This window comes from Sander lucioperca, chromosome 12 (genome assembly GCF_008315115.2).
Source record: "Sander lucioperca isolate FBNREF2018 chromosome 12, SLUC_FBN_1.2, whole genome shotgun sequence".
Classification (NCBI taxonomy): domain Eukaryota; kingdom Metazoa; phylum Chordata; class Actinopteri; order Perciformes; family Percidae; genus Sander; species Sander lucioperca.
This window is the reverse complement of record NC_050184.1, coordinates 36,526,123-36,545,658: the sequence shown is the minus strand read 5'-3', so window position 1 is coordinate 36,545,658 and position 19,536 is coordinate 36,526,123. Positions and strand designations below refer to the sequence as shown.

Here is a 19,536-nt window from a genome sequence, read left to right as displayed (position 1 = left end):
GATAGGTGTGTGTGTGTGTGTGTGTGTGTGTGTGTGTGTGTGTGTGGTCCCACAGAGAGGTTACACACATGACTGACTCCATAACTCGACTCCCTGGGATAGGAGTCACCACAGAGGTCAAAAAGGATCTTGAGTGTGTGCACTCATTCACCCATTTCTCAATTCACCCTTCTCCCTCCTTTCTTTCCTCCTTCATCTCTCACTCTATCTAATGCAGACATAGGAAGGAAGGAAATGTCCCTGGGGGGAGAGAGAAGGAGGAGGAGTAGGAGGTGGCCGCTCTCTGTCTTAGTGCATTGCCACACAATGGGTGGATGGCTCGGTGTGTGAGACAAATGGGAGAATGAGGAGCTTCTATGTGTGAACTGTGTGAAGTTTTAGTCACATTTCTTCACACATGTATATCCATGAGTGCATTTCTGCTCACGTATGGATTTATATGCATTCATGCACATGTACACATATATACATATACACGTACTCACTTTCCCACACTCGAGATGTCTTCCCCATCAAACTCACCACCTAACCCAAACATTGAAAACACTGGGCCATCACTTCAGCTGTTCCCACACTGGACTACAGAACTCCTGATGGTTCATAGTTAGGGTCAAATATAGAGTAAAGCATGATATTAAACCCTAAATAGTGATTACTGCCTCACTCCTGGTGATGAGCGACGGCATAATCCAGTCCACACTTATGTCTGATCATCTTCCCAAAGCTACTAAACCACTCATCACTGTCCAACACCAACTTGGCATATGTCTCTCTGATTAGATTGGCCAAAGAGGATTACGCTCTGTCTAAGAGTAGATGCAGCCGGGGTTATCAAAATGCTATCCACTACACTGTCCAGGGGCATTAAAGGCAATTTATAAACTTTAAGCTGATTTCAGGCCTTCATTACTAAAGATTTTCTGACTTCTACTATTCTGAAAGTAAATGGCACAAGCGGTTTTCCAAATGTACTTCTCCACGTGAGGGCTCTGCAAAGTGGGGTCTGCATGACAGCGTTGGCGTGCAAGATGAACATATACTGCATCTCTACTTGTGCTATTTTACCTCTACTTGTGCTATTGTACACTGTATAAGCTGTAGACTCATCTTTTAAGTCTATTCCAATTCCAATTTTTCAAAAACGATTCCGATAACCATAAAAATGCTGAATCGTCAATCCCTAATAAAGAGTGTCAAATTCGTCATGTGTGCCACTTTGACTCGTGCTTATCATTGAAAGTCTTACAATCAAAACTACAAATCAAATGCATTACGATAAACTTACATGCAATTCAACAGCACCACTGCAGCCTCGAAAATGACCATAAAGTTGAATCAACACCTGTCTTAAACAGTTTCAACAGAAACTGAACATTATAACCTTCATGAAAAAAGGAGCTACTGCAGTCCAGTTTTTGCCAAGTGTACCTAATAAACTGGCAAGTGTATATTATATAAGGGGGCCATATCCATTTCAAGATAACAGTGCAAGTTGGCTCATGGCCACTGAATGTAATTTTTGGCTCGCCTTGAGAAACACATCATTAAATCTCTGTTTCAGATTGTGTGACTGTTTCAAAGGAGCACATGCCCATTTTCATTTTCATTCCAAGAATAATGTGTCAATGCCACACCTGGAAAGTACAATTCTTATTGTTTTCTACCCGTAAATGTCAATGTCAGATGAAGAGTGCGTGTGGGATGCTGTGCAGTGTTTCACATTGATATCAAGAATGTACCCATGACCTCCTCTATGTTTGTAGGTGTCTGTACAGTAAGTATGTTTGTGTGTGTGTGTGTGTGTGTGTGTGTGTGTGTGTGTGTGTGTGTGTGTGTGAGAGAGAGGGAGAGAGAGAGAAACAGAGAGGGACACAGCTGATGTACTCTGAGAGCGTCCGTAGGGATTCAGGCCATACCCTCACTGGGAGATGAAAAATGATACCTAGTCCACATCACATTTATTTTTCAAACACCATCTGTGTACTGTCACATGAGCACACATACACACACATGCTGCAGACATGAACGCATGCTTAAATACACCTCTCCAGAGAGCCACAAGGTCAGGAGGTCTGGGGTCTAATTGAAAGACCACATGGTGCTTCAGTCACATTAAATGTGCAGGTCTTCATTAGGGTCTCAAATGGAAGATGTAAGAGCTGATTATGTTACAAACATCTGATTCAATCTAAGTGAAAGTTAGCATATAAAAAACACACTCAATTTGTGGAAAACTACTCTTCTACTGTAGTAAAGACAACCATAACCAAATCACGCCATTGTGTGGCCTTGTGTTGTGTGTTCTCAGAGCCCTCAGCTTTCAGATATTCAACCATCAATCAATATATCCTTTTGTGTGCACACATTTGCTGTTTGTACTCTTTCCTTCTTACACAAAAGGAAATCCATCAAGCCACTGACCTTATCAGGTCTCCTCTTTTTATCTCTCACCCCTTTCACTCTTTCTCTTTTCCTTGCCTCCAATCTTTTCCTTCCTCCCTGTTCCTGCCTTTTCCTCTGCTCCCTAAATGACTGTCATTACGGTGTCAGCCCACCCTCCATGTAAATGCAGCTTCAGAGGAGTCTGTTGGGGATTAGGGTCTAAGACAATTTTAGTTCTGTTTCTAACGCCTTCTAGGGACCAATTACACGGCCACAACCATAGTCCCAAGACAGCCGGGGGCCTTTAAAGACAGGGGCTGGTCCACCATGTTTTTATTTGCAAACAGCTCTATTCTGGGGGCTACACTTACAGACAGGCATGATCAAAGGAATAGAGAACTTAAAAGGTAAGGTTTAAAATGGTTTGTGAGGTAATATAATATGATGTCTGTTTGTATTTGCAGTAAAGTTGTGAAGTTTAAGAAGAGGGACACATTTTCATTGTACTGGCCAGGGTAGTAGCCAGGGCAAATTTGATACCCGAGGTCCACTACCAGCCATGGAGGTTGTGGAGAGAAAGTGTCACAATGTTCTCCATTTCAAAGCAGTAGATTCCATCTTTTCCTAAATACACATTTTATCATTCTGATTCTCTGTTTTCTTTCTTTATAAAATTGGGGACCATGTATAAAAAGAGTTATGATTCCTACAGTGTTCACACAGTATGGATGGGAGTATCCTGGAAAACTGGAAATCACCACTGTTAACCCATTGTCATTGTTTTATTTTAAATTCCATTGCTGACAATAAAAATAACATTCTGATACTTTCTGACTACACTGTACATATTCTGTTAGATGTATGAACTCAAGATTTGGGCCATTTAGGTTTAATACACACTCTGGACTGCACATTTCAAAGCCAGGCAGTTGATCCCCTCCCATCCAACTGACACCACATTAAAAAGAATGATTCACTGAGCCACTGATGAAGTCATATCTCTGAAGCACATCCACATCCCTCGACTCACACTGACCATGACCAAGCATGACTATGGCTGTGGGTGCAGAGAAAACCTTTAGGACGGGGAGGGGGGTCATGCTGGGACTGTGGATTTTTAGGTCAATGAAACTGGAAAGGAGGAACGGCATCAGAGAGGGAAAGAGAGCAAGTGTAATGGGAGGAAGGGTTTCAAACTCCTCGTCAGATCTTGGATGTAGCTTAAATGAATGTGCATTTAACAATACTCCCTGGCAGCGAGCTGAGAAGTGCCCCATTTCATGTCATTACTGACCCACATCACCCCTGTCATCTTCCTTCATCCTAACATCCTGAGCCCATCTTTCTTTTCCATCTCCTTCTCTAGGAACCACTGTCGTCAGCAGAGCCCCAGGTTGAGACGCATAAAATTACACCACCTCTCTTCAGACATGGTTCCTGAGGCCTGAAGAGTAGGAGCCTGACAGACATAGATTTAGACAGAGAATGGTTGTCCCTTAGTCTTCACTAAGTCTTTTCAGATTCCACAATGAGACCCAAAGGTCGGCCGCTGGCTTGTCCTGACTGACGCCATTTATGACTGTTGCAGTAAATGCGTCTGGCTGCCAGAAAGTAGGCATCCATACCTGCCAAAAAGGGCCCTCAGTGCCCTGATGCTTACTGGGCAGACAGAACTAGACTGCAAGTTTTGTTCAGCAAAGGAGACAGAGAGAAAGGAAAAGTGATGTGTGTATCTTCTGAAAAGAATGTGTGAATATAATCAATGTTTGATTGCATTTGATGTGTGTGTGTGTGTGTGTGTGTGTGTGTGTGTGTGTGTGTGTGTGTGTGTGTGTGTGTCGAACCTAGTGTTAGGTCATCACAGCAGACTTCTATGGATCCAGAAGAGCAGTCACTCAGTTCGTCCACTGAAAAATCGCTCTCCTGCACATGCAGCCTGTAAACACATAATTTACACAACCGTCACACGTTACTGTACGTAAATCACTTATGTGAATAACGCTCATTACAATCAAACACACAAGCTCCTGTGTATGACAGCAGAAGAACATTGATGACCTTCCCCCAGTGTGTCACATTGATTTGCTTAAATGCAAATCATAGAAACAGAAAAGCTCAGATATTCACAAAGCACTGTGATTAATTCATCCTTTTAAAAGTAAGAAAAAAGCTCAAGAATTTTTCTAGTTCTTCAGCTTATGAAGTATTGTACATTCAATGAATATACTTTTCTGCTTTGACTGATTCATTCTTCGTGGATGTATTCATTTAACTAAAACCCCACACACCCCTCAACAACACACATCAGACACAGTAACGTTACATTTTTTTACCAACCAACTTAGATTCACTCTTTTCTTGTTTTCATTCCACATCATGAGAGACTATGTGTGTGTGTGAGTAAGAGAGAACAATAAATTGTGTCAGGCCAGAGGCTATCAAGAGGACACTTTAACAATCAGCTCTGCTCCAGAAAACACCAAGAGTGTGTGTATCCTTGCACATACATGTACAGTATTGCTGGAAAGGATACAGAGAAATTAGACTAAAATGGCCACAACAGTGCTCTAGGGCTGGTCTTTAGTATCCAGAGTGGGAGGCAAAGTGTGTATATCAGTAGAGAGGGATCATAAATTGCTATGAGAGACAGTAATCATATGATAATGACAAGAGAATGGTTTTACAATGGGTTTCAGTAATTGGGGGCTCGTAATGGAAGTCTTCATAAATTGTTGTATCAGTTATGTTTGTGTGTGAGTGTGCACCACTTACCTGTAGCTGAAGGGAGCCACAGTAGCCATGTTGACTCTAGGTGTGTGTCTCTCTGTGGATTCCTTATCTAGGCTTTGATCCAGCATATTGACAGCCACCTTGGACATAACTGGCATGGAGAATGTGATCGGTGGCAGCGGCAGGGGACAAGGAGAGCAGGCCGGACTGCTGTCCTCAGGAGTACCCATCTCCTCGTCTGATTGGCTGGTGGAGTCACCGCGGCCTCTGATGGCGTGTTCGTAGCTCGTTTGAGCAAAAGAGGGGCGGAGGTTGACGTTGTTCGACATGGTGGACTGGGCTGGGCGGTTTTCTGGAGGCTCCTCCTCTTGTTGTGGCATGACCTCACTCGTTGCCTGGGATACAGTGTTGGAGTTGTCTCCTTTTGTGAACTGGAGTGGTGGACGCAGGTTGCTGGTTCCCCATGTTTGGTTTTTATTGGTGAGGGGGTTTCTGTTGCGATTGCCATCATGTGGAAACTGTGAGCGGATGTGAGGCGGTGCAGGTTTTCCCAGATCCAGTGTGTCTTTGGAGTGTGGCGTTGGTACCCTGCGCTGGGTTATTGGGCTGCTGTAGGCGGAGCGTGACACCTGGGGAGCAGGTAGAGCTCCCATCCGCTGGAAGAGCTGACTCTTCAGGCTGGTGTCTCTCTTAGGGTCCCTGGAGGATGGCCCAGGGATGCCGGAAGTCCGTGGGCAAAGTAAAGGAGAGTGCCTGGGTGTGTGTGTGGGAGTGTGTGTGGGTGTGTGTTTAGGTGTCTGTATTGAGGGCTTGGGTAGATCACTAGCCCGGTGGCGGGTGTCTGCTTTGGGGGAGGAGGGCAACAGGCTGTGTTGGAGGGGAATTCCGGATGATGGAGGAGCCCGGGGGGGCGACTTAACATTGACTCCCCCACTCATGCTGACCTAAATGGAGACACACAGGAACAGAGACACCTATAATGAGTCAAAGCATTGAACTCTGATGTTAGTGCTCTACTTTTAAACTAAATCCACAGCAACAGGAGATGTCAGCCACAAAAGCCCACCCAAAAAAGTTAGTTTTATCCAGTAGTTACTTAAACTGTGTTAAAATCTAATCTAAATCGAATCTAAAGTTTAATCCAATCAGGTAAACAGAGACAGGTAATCATCCATGGTATGTGGGCATGTGAATCAAGCACATATGACAAACTGAGTCATGGTAAACCACGAGTTCAGCTTATTTTCGGCAAGGCATGGAGCGTCTGCGCAATCAAACTTGCCTGCTGGGAGTTCAAAAAACAAAAACAGATTCACACACAGTCACATGCTCACAGCAATGTCTAGCTGCTTTTAGAGCGTTATGTTCTCAAATAACTGATTTTCTCCACATAATGAATTCAAATACACACTTGCAAAGACTCCCACAGACATATACCATTGCCCAAACACACTGCTCTCACACAAATTACAGCTTCAGAGGAGGTATGAGATCGTTCTCACCTGATTTGCTTTGATTCCAGATATTCACTGTTTCTGTTACCCTTTCAGAAACACATAGCCCTCCCAAGAACTCTGAAAGTCAGCTTGATATTCTTTGTGCCCTTTTGTTCTACGCAAACCACAGTGAATGTTGGTCAAGTGAAACATCTCATGTAATGTTGTATACTCTAACTACCTTGTGCTGCTCTGCAGGATGGAAAAGAGGACGGGAGGCTGTGAGGTAGGAAGAAAGGCAGGGAGGGAAAAGGGAGGAAACAGCACGTGTAGAACGGGAAGGATCATAGCATAGCATAGCATCTGAGAGAAACAGATTTGACATGTCAGTTTTTGATAAAAATCTAATTTAGTCATTTCAACATGTAAACAATATCTCAACATAACATAACTTCTTGCATTTTGAGTTCAAATTATGACAATGGGAGGAGTGAGGCCAAGTAGATTCACTTGGGTATAAAAATGTTTGTTTTCCACCTATTATTTTTACTTTATTTACTTTACTTTTCCTCTTAAGAATTTTAGAAAATTAGTTGTTACTAAGTGTATTATTAAGTGTAGATTTTCAACTCAATAAGACATAAATAAGTGTAAAAATTAAATTGTATGTATATGTAATGACAATATTGAATTATTGCCCAGCCTGTGAAAATGCCTGAATATATATCTATTTTTTTTTTTTTTAAACATTTGCTCATCATAACGGCCTGACATTATAACTTATAACTGGACTTTTATGACTGTCTCACTAATATAGTAAACAAATCATGTTGCTGTTGCTGTCCAGATGTGCAGCAGCAGGTCAAGCTGCTCTCACATTCAACACAGATACAAACATATACTGTATACAGACACATATACACATGTATGTTATTTTTTACTTCCTGTATAGCATGTTTGCTTTGGAACAGTGTAAGTACATTTTATTTTTATAATTATACAAACGCTCACAAGTACACAGATTTAGCGCTTAACCCTAGTTGCCCTTTCTTAAATAGCAGAAATTGTGTTGCCAGAAGACTTCTTGGGACGCTGTCTTTAGTAAATCAAAGATGTGTCAAATTAAGCCGTCAAAGTCACAAGGATAAAATATTGGATTATTTGACAGTGCATCTAATCATAGTATTGCTCATAGTGTATTGCGGCTGACACACACACACACACACACACACTCACACACACATTTTCCCAGCAGTCTGAGCAAAAGCTCTGTCATTTTAAGAATCCCTGCAGCAAAAAGAGATAGACTGCTTCAGCTTAAAAACTCAAAACATACCCCAAAATAACATTTCACTTTCTAATAAAGGAAATGTTAGCTTATCTTTAGGACACTTTCCTTTCATCTATTTATAATATCAGACATACTGATACAGAAAATAGAGAATGTGGGTATTTTATCAAGGACTTGTGCTCTATCATAGTTGACTTAGTGCTAATGAAGACCTGCACAGCAGCATACAGAAGCAGTGATGCAGCAGAAGGTAAACAGAGACAGATGTGATCATCCATCCTGCTTTCAGCTAATTTCTATCCCCTTAATTTCTCTTCACAATTCCTGCTAGGATTTCCAGGAGCACAGGTGTGGTCTGGCTCTGTGTCTATCTGTATGGAAATTGGCTATTCTCTGGGGATACAGGCAGCGGGGTCATACCAGTACTACTGCAGCCCACGTAAGGACATACCGAGGCTCAGCTGGTGATGGGGTTGTCTGTGTTTATACATCCACAGAAAGAGACAATAAGACATTTCTGCTGACTGAAAGCAGTAGCTGTAAGCGGGTTAAAAACTGGTGAATCAAGTTTAGGTTTGATACCCTCACTGAAGTTAGATTGTTGGTTTGTAGGTCAAACTGATTGTGACTTTTCTGGCAAACAAAATGAGTTTAAGTATAGAAAGGGCATGTAAACTAATTCCTGTTTAATGCATTTTTCTAAAAATCTACAGGAAGAACAAACAAAAATCAGACTTTTGGTTTGGTTTAGGCTGGTTTTGACTGAGGCTGAAACCAAAGATAAACAATGAGTCAATTATAGACATTGTTGTCTGTTAATAAAGTGACTAATCAATTTGCAGTTTTGCTTAATACTATAAAGGTGAGCCTCTAATCATATAATATGCGTTAGTGTTTCTGGGACATTCATAGATACAGACAGTACTTCTAATATTTAAGTAGAAAGAACTGAAAATGAAGTTCACTTTTGGAGAACATCATGAATTTTGCATGGTGACAAAAACATAGCAATGAAAACATATAGATCATTTCAGTATTTTTGTCTCAAGTGAATGTAATTATCATTGGCTGAGCAAATGTGTGGAGGAATGCTCATATAAAGCATTTGACTAGTTCTCTCAGTTACACTGCAAGGATGCAAGGATGGTACTGACATCTGCTGGATATTGTGTGCAATAGCAGCAGCAGGTACTGTTATTCTTCACTAATCTCCGATTCTGTCTGATTTCCTATCTATCTCCACATTGTCAGGAGGTAACCTACAGTACATGAGGTAAAAACACTTTTCACCTGGGTCATAAAACACAGCAGGTCAGGTGTGTACTTTCTGTAAGCAGAAAAAAAGGATGTTAAATGTTTGCTTCTAACTTCATAATCATATTACACAATTTAAGCTCCTGTGTCCCATGACATACTCAACCTGAATTGAGTTACTGTACCTCTGTTTAAAGAAACATGCATACCTTCTCTCTCTCTCTCTCTCTCTCTCTCTCTCACATAAGCACCCTCACCCTTGTGATGAAAACCCTCTGACTCATCGCAAAATCAATAAATGAGGTGGTAACACAGGCCTCTCTGTCTGTGAACTGAAGGACATTAACAGTGCCTGTGTGTTTGTGTGTGTCACCTAGTCTGGAAAGTCTACAATAAATTAATGTAATTACCTCTATAATGACAACAACCAAAACAACAGCGAAAATGTGCTGTCATGAATTATCTTACAATATGCTAGTGACAAACAGTGGTGCAAAAGCATCACAACAGAATAAGAATAACATTTGAACTTCCTAAACAGCTTATGATGAAATGTCATGTGCCAGATCTGCTGCTTCACGAGTGTCTTACCTCTCAGTGGGGTACTGGGTCCTTCAGTGTGCCGTTAGAACGAGCAGCCAGAGCCGGCAGGAGGGTGGTCACACTTCTCCGACATCCCAGGAACAATGGGCTGTTTTTTCCTGGATCACTGTTGCATCCTCAGCACTGAACCTCCCATTGGTCCAGAGTGCCTCACCATTCACAGAGACAGGAAGCTGTGACAAACAGGAACAACACTGTCAGCCAATCAGAGGACCCCGTACCAAAGTGACTCATTTTCAAAGTCACTTTCTTTGATTGAATCAGTGTTCTCATCTTTTGGCAGGAAAACATTTCACACACACACACACACACACACACACACACACACACACACACACACACACACACACACACACACACACACACACACACACACTGTTCATGTTATCATGAGTCAGTAACAAAATTTAAATGTGGAAATGTACTTGGCCTACAGTGACCTGCAATGACACATATTCTGTCATCCTTAGAAATGTCACAATATAGCATCTAAGTTGTCTAAACACCTTGTATCTCCAGATTGTCAACTGCCCAGCAACATAGTAAATTTGTTTTGGTGTTAACTTCATCACAATGCATCTTTGATTTCATACAAGGAGGTATGCAAGGGTTTCATTCACTGAGGATAACCACTTCACTGAAGGGAAAACTGGTGTTACGAGGTTTTCAATGGCAGCTTAGTACAACCACATGGAGAAGTCATCGGTTTAGGAGTTTCAAAAGATTTCTAAAGAGATTGTGAATCACTCACAACCTGGGAAAATGATGCATGTCGAGCACACACATCCACCCCAGCTGCACTCATTATAGAAGCATAAACAGACAAACACAAGCACCCACATAAACTAAACAGACTACTAACCACATACTGTAAACATCACCATGTGCATACCTCCATTCTGATTCACTACTACAACTCTTCACATCATCAAACACTCTTGACTGATCTTGGACACACAGAGTCATACAGTGTCTATAACGCTGACTCAGGCAGATTGCATCACGTCACCCCTGGTTACGGTATACCCCCTCCTCTATCATCCCCTCTCCCCCTCTTTGCATCCCACTTAAGCTCTGCCTTTCTTTCTGTTAACCTCTCTCTTTCACTCTGCAGCCCTCTCTCTGTCACACTGCTGACTGTGGTAACACAACATGGTCATCCTTTCAAATATTTGTCTTCATCTGGTTAGAAAGTAGTTACATTTACACAAATGAGAGAATACAGATTCACACAAACAAACAAGGAGAGGTACACAACAAAAGTCAGCCACATTGACAAATGCATAACATTAACCAAGGCTACACTCACCCTTTGCAAGCATCAAGATAGAAAGCAGCAAGTGAGTTTGTCTCCTATCTGTATGCTGCTGAGTGCGTATGGCTCAGTCCCTGCCTTTGCTGCTGTCTGCTTTTGCCTGGTGGGCCTCTGAGCTGTGAGCATGTGCATTTGTGTGTGTCTCTCTGTCTGTCATTCCACCCCTCTATCACGTCATGCCGCTCTGCTGCTGCCGCAGTACGCCTGCAGCCGTATCCCTGCCCCTCTCTTTCTTTTTTCATCCGCTCATCACAATCCCTATACCTCTCTCTCTCAGTAATAGACCTGTTGGCTGTGCTCCCTCCCTCTCTAAGGTGAAATATAAGACAGGCTGGTCCATTAGCTGAATGAGTGTGGTTTGTGTTTGTGTGTGTGTGTGTGTGTGTGTGTGTGTGTGTGTGTGTGTGTGAAATCACACACTTATATCTGATGTCTATATCTGTGTGTGTACTCAGTGTGCATGACTGCATGAACAAGCATCCTGAAAGAGCCGCAGCCCATCCATCACTCCTCTAATTTGTCCCACACCTCTAATGAAAGAAGGAAGAGACAGAACGACAAAGATACAAAAGAGGAGAGAGGCTGGAAACAGGACAAAGTGATGTAGAAATCAACATGTACAGAGTAAACCATCTACTGACATCTTTTCTCAGCTGACAAATAGAGAGTGATGAAATACATCCCAGATCTGACCTTGAATTCAGCTTCCCCGGTCTGTCTATCCATCCTCAAAGACCACATCTCATAAAATATCATCACATGTAGCTACTCAAAACATCTGATCCAGTTTACAAACTGGAGGAAAATGTTTTTTAAATGTAACAGCAGTGAGACACACATCTGGGACTTTTTATGTTGCTGTGTGCGAGACTAGGGTGTGTCAGAGATTGAGGTGTGAAACTGCATACAGTAGTAACCGATTGAAAAGTTTCAAAGATGTTTTTTATTTGCTATTTTGACTATTGGACAACAGATGTTCCTGTGTTTACTCACAAAGTGTTTGTTTATAGTTTAGTAGAAAAGAAACGGCCTACTTTATGATTTCTTATTTGCTTTTCCTATTCTCTCCCCAGACACTTTCTCTCTATCTCAGTCTCTCTCTGCACTTCTCTGTCTTTTCTCTCTTCTCATATTTCTGCTGTGCTGGCTTACAGTTTGACACACTGACATAAGGGACTGTGCTGAATATTTAATGAAGATTGTGATACATAACAGGATCAGACCCATATATATGTCTCTAATTCTCCCTTCTTTTTTCACAGTGTACAAAGATTGTTAAAAGGTTATTTCTGAGAACAAGTTTTTCTGTTACGGTGTGTGTGTGTTCAATCAATCATGAGACTAAACGGTCCGTAAGAGTCTTTACAGTCTTGATCTTGCAGTAAAGTACAACCTGAGAGCTCTCTGGCTGATCATATATTGATCATGCAATGACCGGCTGTGCTAACACTTGACTTGGTCTGCAAGTCTCGGATGAAGAGATATATAAATAAAGGAAAATGTGTACCGTTATACTGCAGTATGCAAATAAAATACATCAACTGATCAACCAACAATGACAAATGTATAAATGATATTACGACACAGTGCATAGCCAAACAAGCACAGCACCTCCCCCACACATACAGAACACATGCACACTGTACACATGACTCCCCCCTCCCTCTTTTTCCCCACACACATAGTACAGTATGCCCTTCATGCTGTAGGCCACAATCACTTAAGTGCTCACCTCCAAATACTCACATAAATGACAAGGGTGCTCTTCTGATTTTTCAGCTCCCGCCTAGGAAGTCAAAAGTGTAAAACTTACTCCAAAGTCAACCACAAGCACAAAACACACTCACATGATCTGTTGCTTTGTCTCAGTGCCTCATGAAACGGGAAGTGACTTGTAACAGAGGGATTATGGGTAGGAGCGTGCAAGCGTCTGTGAGGAGAGTGTGTGTGTGTGTGTGTGTGTGTGTGTGTGTGTGTGTGTGTGTGTGTGTGTGTGTGTTAGGGCGGGGGGGTTAATGTCATAGCTAATCTACTGATGTCCCCCAAGGCATGCCCTCCCCCCTGAGAGACGCTGTTGTGACAATGGGACACTTGTGTCACTGTCACCCCGAGGGGCATCTGGAGAGATGGAGGGGGGCTACTCTAACATGTTGACTGTCTGGAACATGGGGCCTCCTCAAATAAAGTGAAGCACACAAAAGCAGTACTGATGAAGAACATACATAAAAAAACATACATAATACACAGAATAATGTAGCTTAGAGGAAGTTACCAGTTCCCTGTGGAACTTGTATCTTATTACCACCCTGTTTACCAACATCCTGACTTTGTCTCTTTGTATGACTGTACCTCATGTGAGTGCACAGTGAACACTAGACGGCGTCAGAGTGCCTCATCATATACTAGTGTCCCAGTTTGAGATGAGCCAGTTAAATGTAAGACTATACAGATTTTTCATTTTTTCATTAGAAAGGTTCCATATCATAAGGCCAGAAAGGGTGTTAATGGTATTGAGAGGAACTAGCCCTGCTAATGTATCCATATTTTGAAAAGGTTCAGTGACAGAGCTGAATATATACATACAGCATAGGTTGTGTGTGTGTGTGTGTGTGTGTGTGTGTGTGTAGTCTACATTTGAACATGTGATTATATAAATAACCAAGGACTGAAACACTTAAGTAAACTGATTACAACCCAAGATGCTCGCACCTGCTGGAGTGAAAGTAAATAAACCGAGAGCACTTAAAACAAAGTTAGTCTTTGATTTGACTCAACCAAACTTTCAAAGCCAAAGCCAAACCAGAAGATTGGAGCCTGTACATTTAATTGGTTGAGAGACACCCTTAATGACACAGATAGACAGACACTCACAGTCATACTTATGTCTCCAGTTCACCTGGCCTGCATGTCTCTGGATCACAGGTCAAAACTGCAAAAAGTACACAAGTGAAGAACATGAGGGACGCTGCCAAAAGAGATACGTCTACAACTCCTACTAGCAATAAGAATAACCATCTCGCCTGCCTTCCTAGAGTACTTTATCACCCATGGCTGTGCAGTTCAGAGGATGAGATTGACGCGTGCAGCACGCATACTCAGATTTTGGAGGAGACAGTTGGCGTTGAGAATTCCCTTTGCAACTCTACTCACCGACTGCTACTCGCGTTAAATAGCAGTCCACTTTTGTGTTTTGGTACAGGTGGTTTTCACACCTGATGCGAACCGTACACATGAACCATACTTGAGACCATCTTTTCAAGTGGACACGTGCCCTGGTAGAGTACACAGTGTTTACACTGATCAAACGAACTGGACTTTGTGGTCAAGTGTACTCAGATCGGGGCCAGGGTCCTTGATGTGAAAGCCATTGTATTTGGCAACAAGTTAGAAAGCATAAAGCATCTTGAACTCCAGAGCTATAAAGACAAAAATCCAAGTTAGAAATATTGTTGTTTAATATACTCAGATCTGAGCTCCAGCAGCCACATCAAGGAAATAACTAAATCACGTTATCATTTCAAACAAATAGCAAGAATTAGAGGTCTCATGTCTAGACAAAATTTAGAGAAACTTACTAATGCCAAAAACTCATTAATTCATTAAAAACTCTGCTGTGCCTTTGATTGATTGATTTCCTTTTTTGCATTTGGGCCAACTTACAACTTATTACTATACTGTAAATGTGATGTAACTGTATTTCTGATCAATTCCATTTATATTTTATTTTTTTTATTATTTATCTCATTTTTAAAATTTTATTTAATAATTGATTTTATTGTTTGCCTGTTTATTTATTGCTTATTGTTTTTAAATGACATTCTAATGATTTTCTTTGCCTACAGTGTGTAAAGCACTTTCATTTGCCTGGGTTTGAAATATGCTATATAAAGCAGAATCTGTTGACTGTCACCTATAAAATGTTGACCTTTAAAAAACGTACCTGCCTTAGGCTAAGCTTGACACGTTTACAATGCCTGTACGGACAAGTTAAACCAGCTTAGACTCCGGGCAGTTCCTACACAGACCCAATGCAGCACTGCAGTAAACAAAAGAAACAGAGAGAGAGAGAGAGAGAGAGAGACTGTCACAGATCTTCACAGGTAAGCACAGCTGCAACCTTTTTCTGACCATTACATGTTCTTTTTTCCATGTTATTCTCCAGTTCCTGCATATATCTAATTGATTGATCTTGAAACACAAGAAACTGCATGAATCTGTCTTACTGATTCATGCAGTTTCTTTGTCTCACATAAGAGTAAAATGTGAAGCTACTGGCCCAGTGTAAATTCTTTTATAAGATGAACGACAACCCTTTAATCAGTCCCTGCTCATTCCTTCTTATGGGTTACAGAATATGCCTAGCAGTTAAAATAACCTCTTCCTGTTGGTATACTTTTTCCTATAATACACTGGAAATCAGAATCACATTTTTTACCCTGCTAAAAACTATATTATACTTGGTCCTAATCCTTTTATCTCAATGGATAATACATTACATTACACTACATTTTATTGAGAACAAATTAAATTGAAAGATTACATTTTTAAAAGTTTAGAATTGGAAGGAATATATAAATAATCAACCCAAGGTTTAGTTAGTTGTAAATTCATTAAAAAAAAAACAGTTGAAAGCAACATACTGTAGATAGAAAAGCAGGTTTGCTAGCTAATGGTCAGATCCAAATACATGTAGGTTAAAAGTTAGCAGTAAACATGACTCTCTTTTCCCTCCTGTCAGAGGGTCAATCACAAGAAACGCTGCATACCTCTAAAAGAGCAGAACTGAGATTTGACCTGTTTCTAGTAAAGACTTGTTTAAACAGAGCTGTTATTTACATTCTCTAGTACTGAGTTCACTGTGACATGCAGCGCTGTGGAGATAGTTCTGGTACAATAATGTGAGACTACTGTGATATTGACCTGAAGCAACGTGGATCTGTTTACAGCATTTGCCATACACCCTATACTGTATACCTTACTACAAATCATTCTCTCTCAGATTGTTGTAACGGACTGTCCATTATGATCGGGTCAGTACCTACAGAAATTGAAGAAAAAGAAGAAATGATCACAAATACCACAGATGGTACATGTTTCTTTTATCTTATCATTAGTGTTCATTTGTGGACACCTTATATAAGTAATAGTTCATATTTTATTTTCTTGTTTTGCTCTTTTTGGTGTTGTCTCAGAATGGAAAACAGTGTCAGACCCAAAACAAGCTGGTTTGCTATTTTCACAAGACCTTCTTCACAGCAACAGAGATTCAAAAAGCCTGTTTCTGAGTGTGGACATCAGACAAGACAAGGAGGAGCAAGACCGAACTTTAGTCACATTCTACAAGAGAGACAACATTCGGTGGACGTCGCCACTTCAATGCAAACTTCAAGGTAGTCACTGGTAAATTAAATAGGACTAATTTAACTAGTAAAAAAAGCATTGCTCTAAAGATTGTGTTTCTTCATAGGCGACGTTGCAACAGGAAGTGGGGTCAACCGTCACATGATGTCAACAGTGATTTTCAAGCTTATGAGTGGATTCCATATAAAATTCGGTTAGACCCATCACCATACACGCACACAACAATGCTGATGCTGATTCAGACTATATTCAGAAGTCACAAGCCTACAGACCACTGAATATAAGTAATACAAATGGAAACGTTTGTCATTATAGAGATTATTTCTGCTATCTACTGTTGCTACCATTTATGTCGTAATGCAAAAGTAGTGAAACTGCATTTAAGCCAAATAATTACTACAGTAAATGCATAAGATGTTCATAAGAAACAAGGTTAATTATCCAAGTATCATCTGTTCATTCAATTATTTCATTTAACTTGGAACATCTGGATAATCTAATAAACAAGAAAACTGTTTTCTCTTTTTGTCACATGAAAAAAACTAGATCTTGATGATTTAATTCATAATTGAAAGAACAGATGACTGACAGACCATTTATGTGAAATATATGGTAATAATTACTGCAACAATCACAGACACAGTTTATTAGATACCATGAAAGGTGAGCTATGTGTCTAATTCAACAAAAAACTAAAAGTTCTAGTGTCAAAATCTACACTTACTTACTGACTATACACTGCTCAAAAGGTCATTCTCTTTTTAGTCATTAACCTTGTGCTCTAAATATTCTCTTAACCTTCAATACGTCACTGTTGCAGGAAGTGCAGCCGTCACCAAAATCTTCGAAGGTGAGCCTGATCACCTCATCCCTTCAGTTTTAGATGAACTGCTTGACAAAAACATGTTCACAGTCGCAGGCCGGATGATTGGCCACTCCTTCCTGCATAACGGCCCGAGATTCCCAGGACTTAGCCCAGCTATTATTCACATTCTCCTTGGGGGTCCGTTGGAGACTACTCCTGTGACAATACAAGACTGCCCTGACCTCGACATCCGAGACGCTGTGAACATGGTAAGCATTGACTTACCTAAGGTCAAGACAAAACATAAAAAACATATATTGTGTGTTCTACTAATGGGCTCTTTCTATTAATCACTTAACACACTGAACTCAGCATCATGAAACTGCAATCAATGTCATGTATTATAATGTATGTATGCTGCCTGAGTAAAACATCTTTTTCATTATGTTTTTTTCCAGCTTGATGGAGACGCCGAATTAAAAGAATTAGACGCCATCCATCAGCTCTGCCTGTCGTGGGACCTGCCAGCACCAAATGTCACCAACAGGAAATGGCTGTCTGAAAAGCTTCTCTTGCATGCTGTAATGTCAAAGTATTTCTATTTATTCTACTTTAGCTCCTCAACTCATTGTAATTTCACCAAGCTAGTGCTGAACACACTGAATCCCGTCATTAGATAAAATGGAGTATAATTTGGGGTCCCCTGCTGGAGCTGCTGCCCCCGCGACCCAACCCCGAATAAGCAGACGAAGATGGATGGAGTATAATTTCACTATGTCCTTGAAGAGTATTTCAAATTCCCACATCTTCATCGTGTTATATATGTTTTTGCTGCCTGCCATTTCAACAATGTATTGCAACTGTTGTTTTCTCACTCAGATACAGAGTTGACATCTGATTGTCAGCAAAAGAAAAAAGAGAAATCAAAATCTTTTTTCTTGTCATCTCAAGCAAAATCTGAGAATGTGATCGAAAAGCAGAACAGCTACAACAAAACAGGCAACTGGTTGTTTTCCAGTTTATCGTTCAAGACAATTTCCGCCCTCTGTTGCCACAACCATCAGAAGTCCCTGTGCATCCGCATCAGAATCCAACAATAATTCTTCAATCATTCAACTTCTAATTATCTGAAGCTGGAGGCCTGAGTGGCTTTTTGTTTTTAAACTATCCAAGTGACATCCCTTGGTTATGTCTCTAAATTTTTAAGAGCTATTTTTGGCGTCGTAAAATAAGGTACATATGAAGACATTTAATAATTGCTTGTGAAGATCTACAATTGTGGTGAGGTCAGAAAATACACTCAAGACATCTGTCCATGTTAATAAACTGTAACTACATGAATTTCCACTTTAAAGCATCAGAGAGAGGATTACTGATGAAGGATTTTGTGTACAATATGACATGTATTGCAGGTTATCGAGCGAACAAGGCGTCAAATCAATCAGTTCCAAAAAGGCTTAAAAGAGACAGGACTGTGGCACCTTCTCATTCACAGAAGAGATGTAATCCCAATCCTGTTTCCCAGGGAATCTGAAGCAGAAGTCACACCTCAGGTACAGCAGCATAGGCACATCTAACAGTAGTCTGATCAAACAACTGGCCTTTATACAGACAAGGTTTCATGGACTTTAAAGTATATTATTTTTCTCATTTACTTTTCCCTCACAAAATGAATTCATTCCATTGGGACTGTAAATTGCATCAATGCCAAATACTAAGAGGATTTAAGTATATTTTGAATACAGCTTGAGTTACATGTGATTTCAGATGATCCTGGATTGCATCACATGGCCATCGTTCATAACTGTCATCTTTGACAGCTACAAAATTGAAGACAATGTTGAGTCTGATGTCATGGATGTATGTCGAGTATCTGGCTACTTGAAAATCTTTATTGAAAATGGTATGTACGACTACTGTTACTGTGATATATCTTTTGAGCTACTGTAGCATAAAGCCTTTTCAGCAGATTATGTGTTGTCTGATCATCTGCTTATTCACAACAGCATCACAGGCTAAGCTAAAGAGCCTCATAAAGTTCTGGATAGGATGGGAGGTGCCGGTCACAGAGATGAAGGTGGAAATAGTTGAGGCCACACTTCCGACAGCTTTAACGTGTTTTGAGAAGCTGAGGCTGCCGAGGCATTATAATGCGTACAATACATTTCATCAGGATTTGTGTGCATGCATATCTAGCAGTTACAGCGGTTTTGGCTGTGCCTGAAGTGGAATAATGTTCACTTTAAATGTATGTAGATTGAATGTGTGGAACTTGCCAATGATCATAATAAAACCATCTTTGATTACTTGTCTGTCTTTTCCTCAATAATTTGTTTCTAAAAAAAGTTTTACATTTCTT

General features: G+C 40.7%; 2 protein-coding genes across 13 annotated transcripts in view; one reads left to right on the top strand and one right to left on the bottom strand.

The window, feature by feature from the left end:
- The window catches only part of LOC116058557 (neuron navigator 1-like), a 90,128-nt gene extending 77,271 nt beyond the window's left edge, over positions 1–12,857 (bottom strand). For 7 of the 12 annotated variants that reach the window (XM_031311428.2, XM_036008308.1, XM_031311431.2 and 4 more), the window contains exons 1-4: positions 12,744–12,857; positions 9,685–9,869; positions 5,155–6,056; positions 4,227–4,318 (exon numbers count right to left, since the gene is read on the bottom strand). In XM_031311428.2, coding sequence (XP_031167288.1) covers positions 4,227–4,318; positions 5,155–6,050 — 988 coding nt within the window. In that variant the 5' untranslated portion in view covers positions 6,051–6,056; positions 9,685–9,869; positions 12,744–12,857. Of the gene's footprint in view, positions 1–4,226; positions 4,319–5,154; positions 6,057–6,614; positions 6,634–9,684; positions 9,870–11,005; positions 11,101–12,743 lie in introns of those variants that run through there. The other 5 variants (XM_036008309.1, XM_036008311.1, XM_036008303.1 and 2 more) reach the window with 5 other exon arrangements.
- Positions 12,858–15,085: 2,228 nt separating this feature from the next.
- On the top strand, positions 15,086–19,483 carry LOC116058544. The gene is made up of 9 exons (XM_031311405.1): positions 15,086–15,111; positions 16,011–16,094; positions 16,204–16,401; positions 16,479–16,565; positions 17,193–17,446; positions 17,636–17,758; positions 18,590–18,730; positions 18,945–19,080; positions 19,184–19,483. Exons 2-9 carry the CDS (start codon positions 16,034–16,036, stop codon positions 19,399–19,401), a joined length of 1,218 nt encoding a protein of 405 aa, XP_031167265.1. The 5' UTR covers positions 15,086–15,111; positions 16,011–16,033; the 3' UTR covers positions 19,402–19,483.
- Positions 19,484–19,536: the final 53 nt, after the last annotated feature.

What these genes read in the sequence shown, in the direction of transcription:
- LOC116058544 (XM_031311405.1), top strand. Translation starts at nt 16,034, where the DNA reads ATGATCGGGTCAGTACCTACAGAAATTGAAGAAAAAGAAGAAATGATC. An exon ending in TCCGAGACGCTGTGAACATG is followed by an intron (nt 17,447 to 17,635) that starts GTAAGCATTGAC and finishes GTTTTTTTCCAG; the next exon opens with CTTGATGGAGACGCCGAATT. An exon ending in AAAAGCTTCTCTTGCATGCT is followed by an intron (nt 17,759 to 18,589) that starts GTAATGTCAAAG and finishes CATGTATTGCAG; the next exon opens with GTTATCGAGCGAACAAGGCG.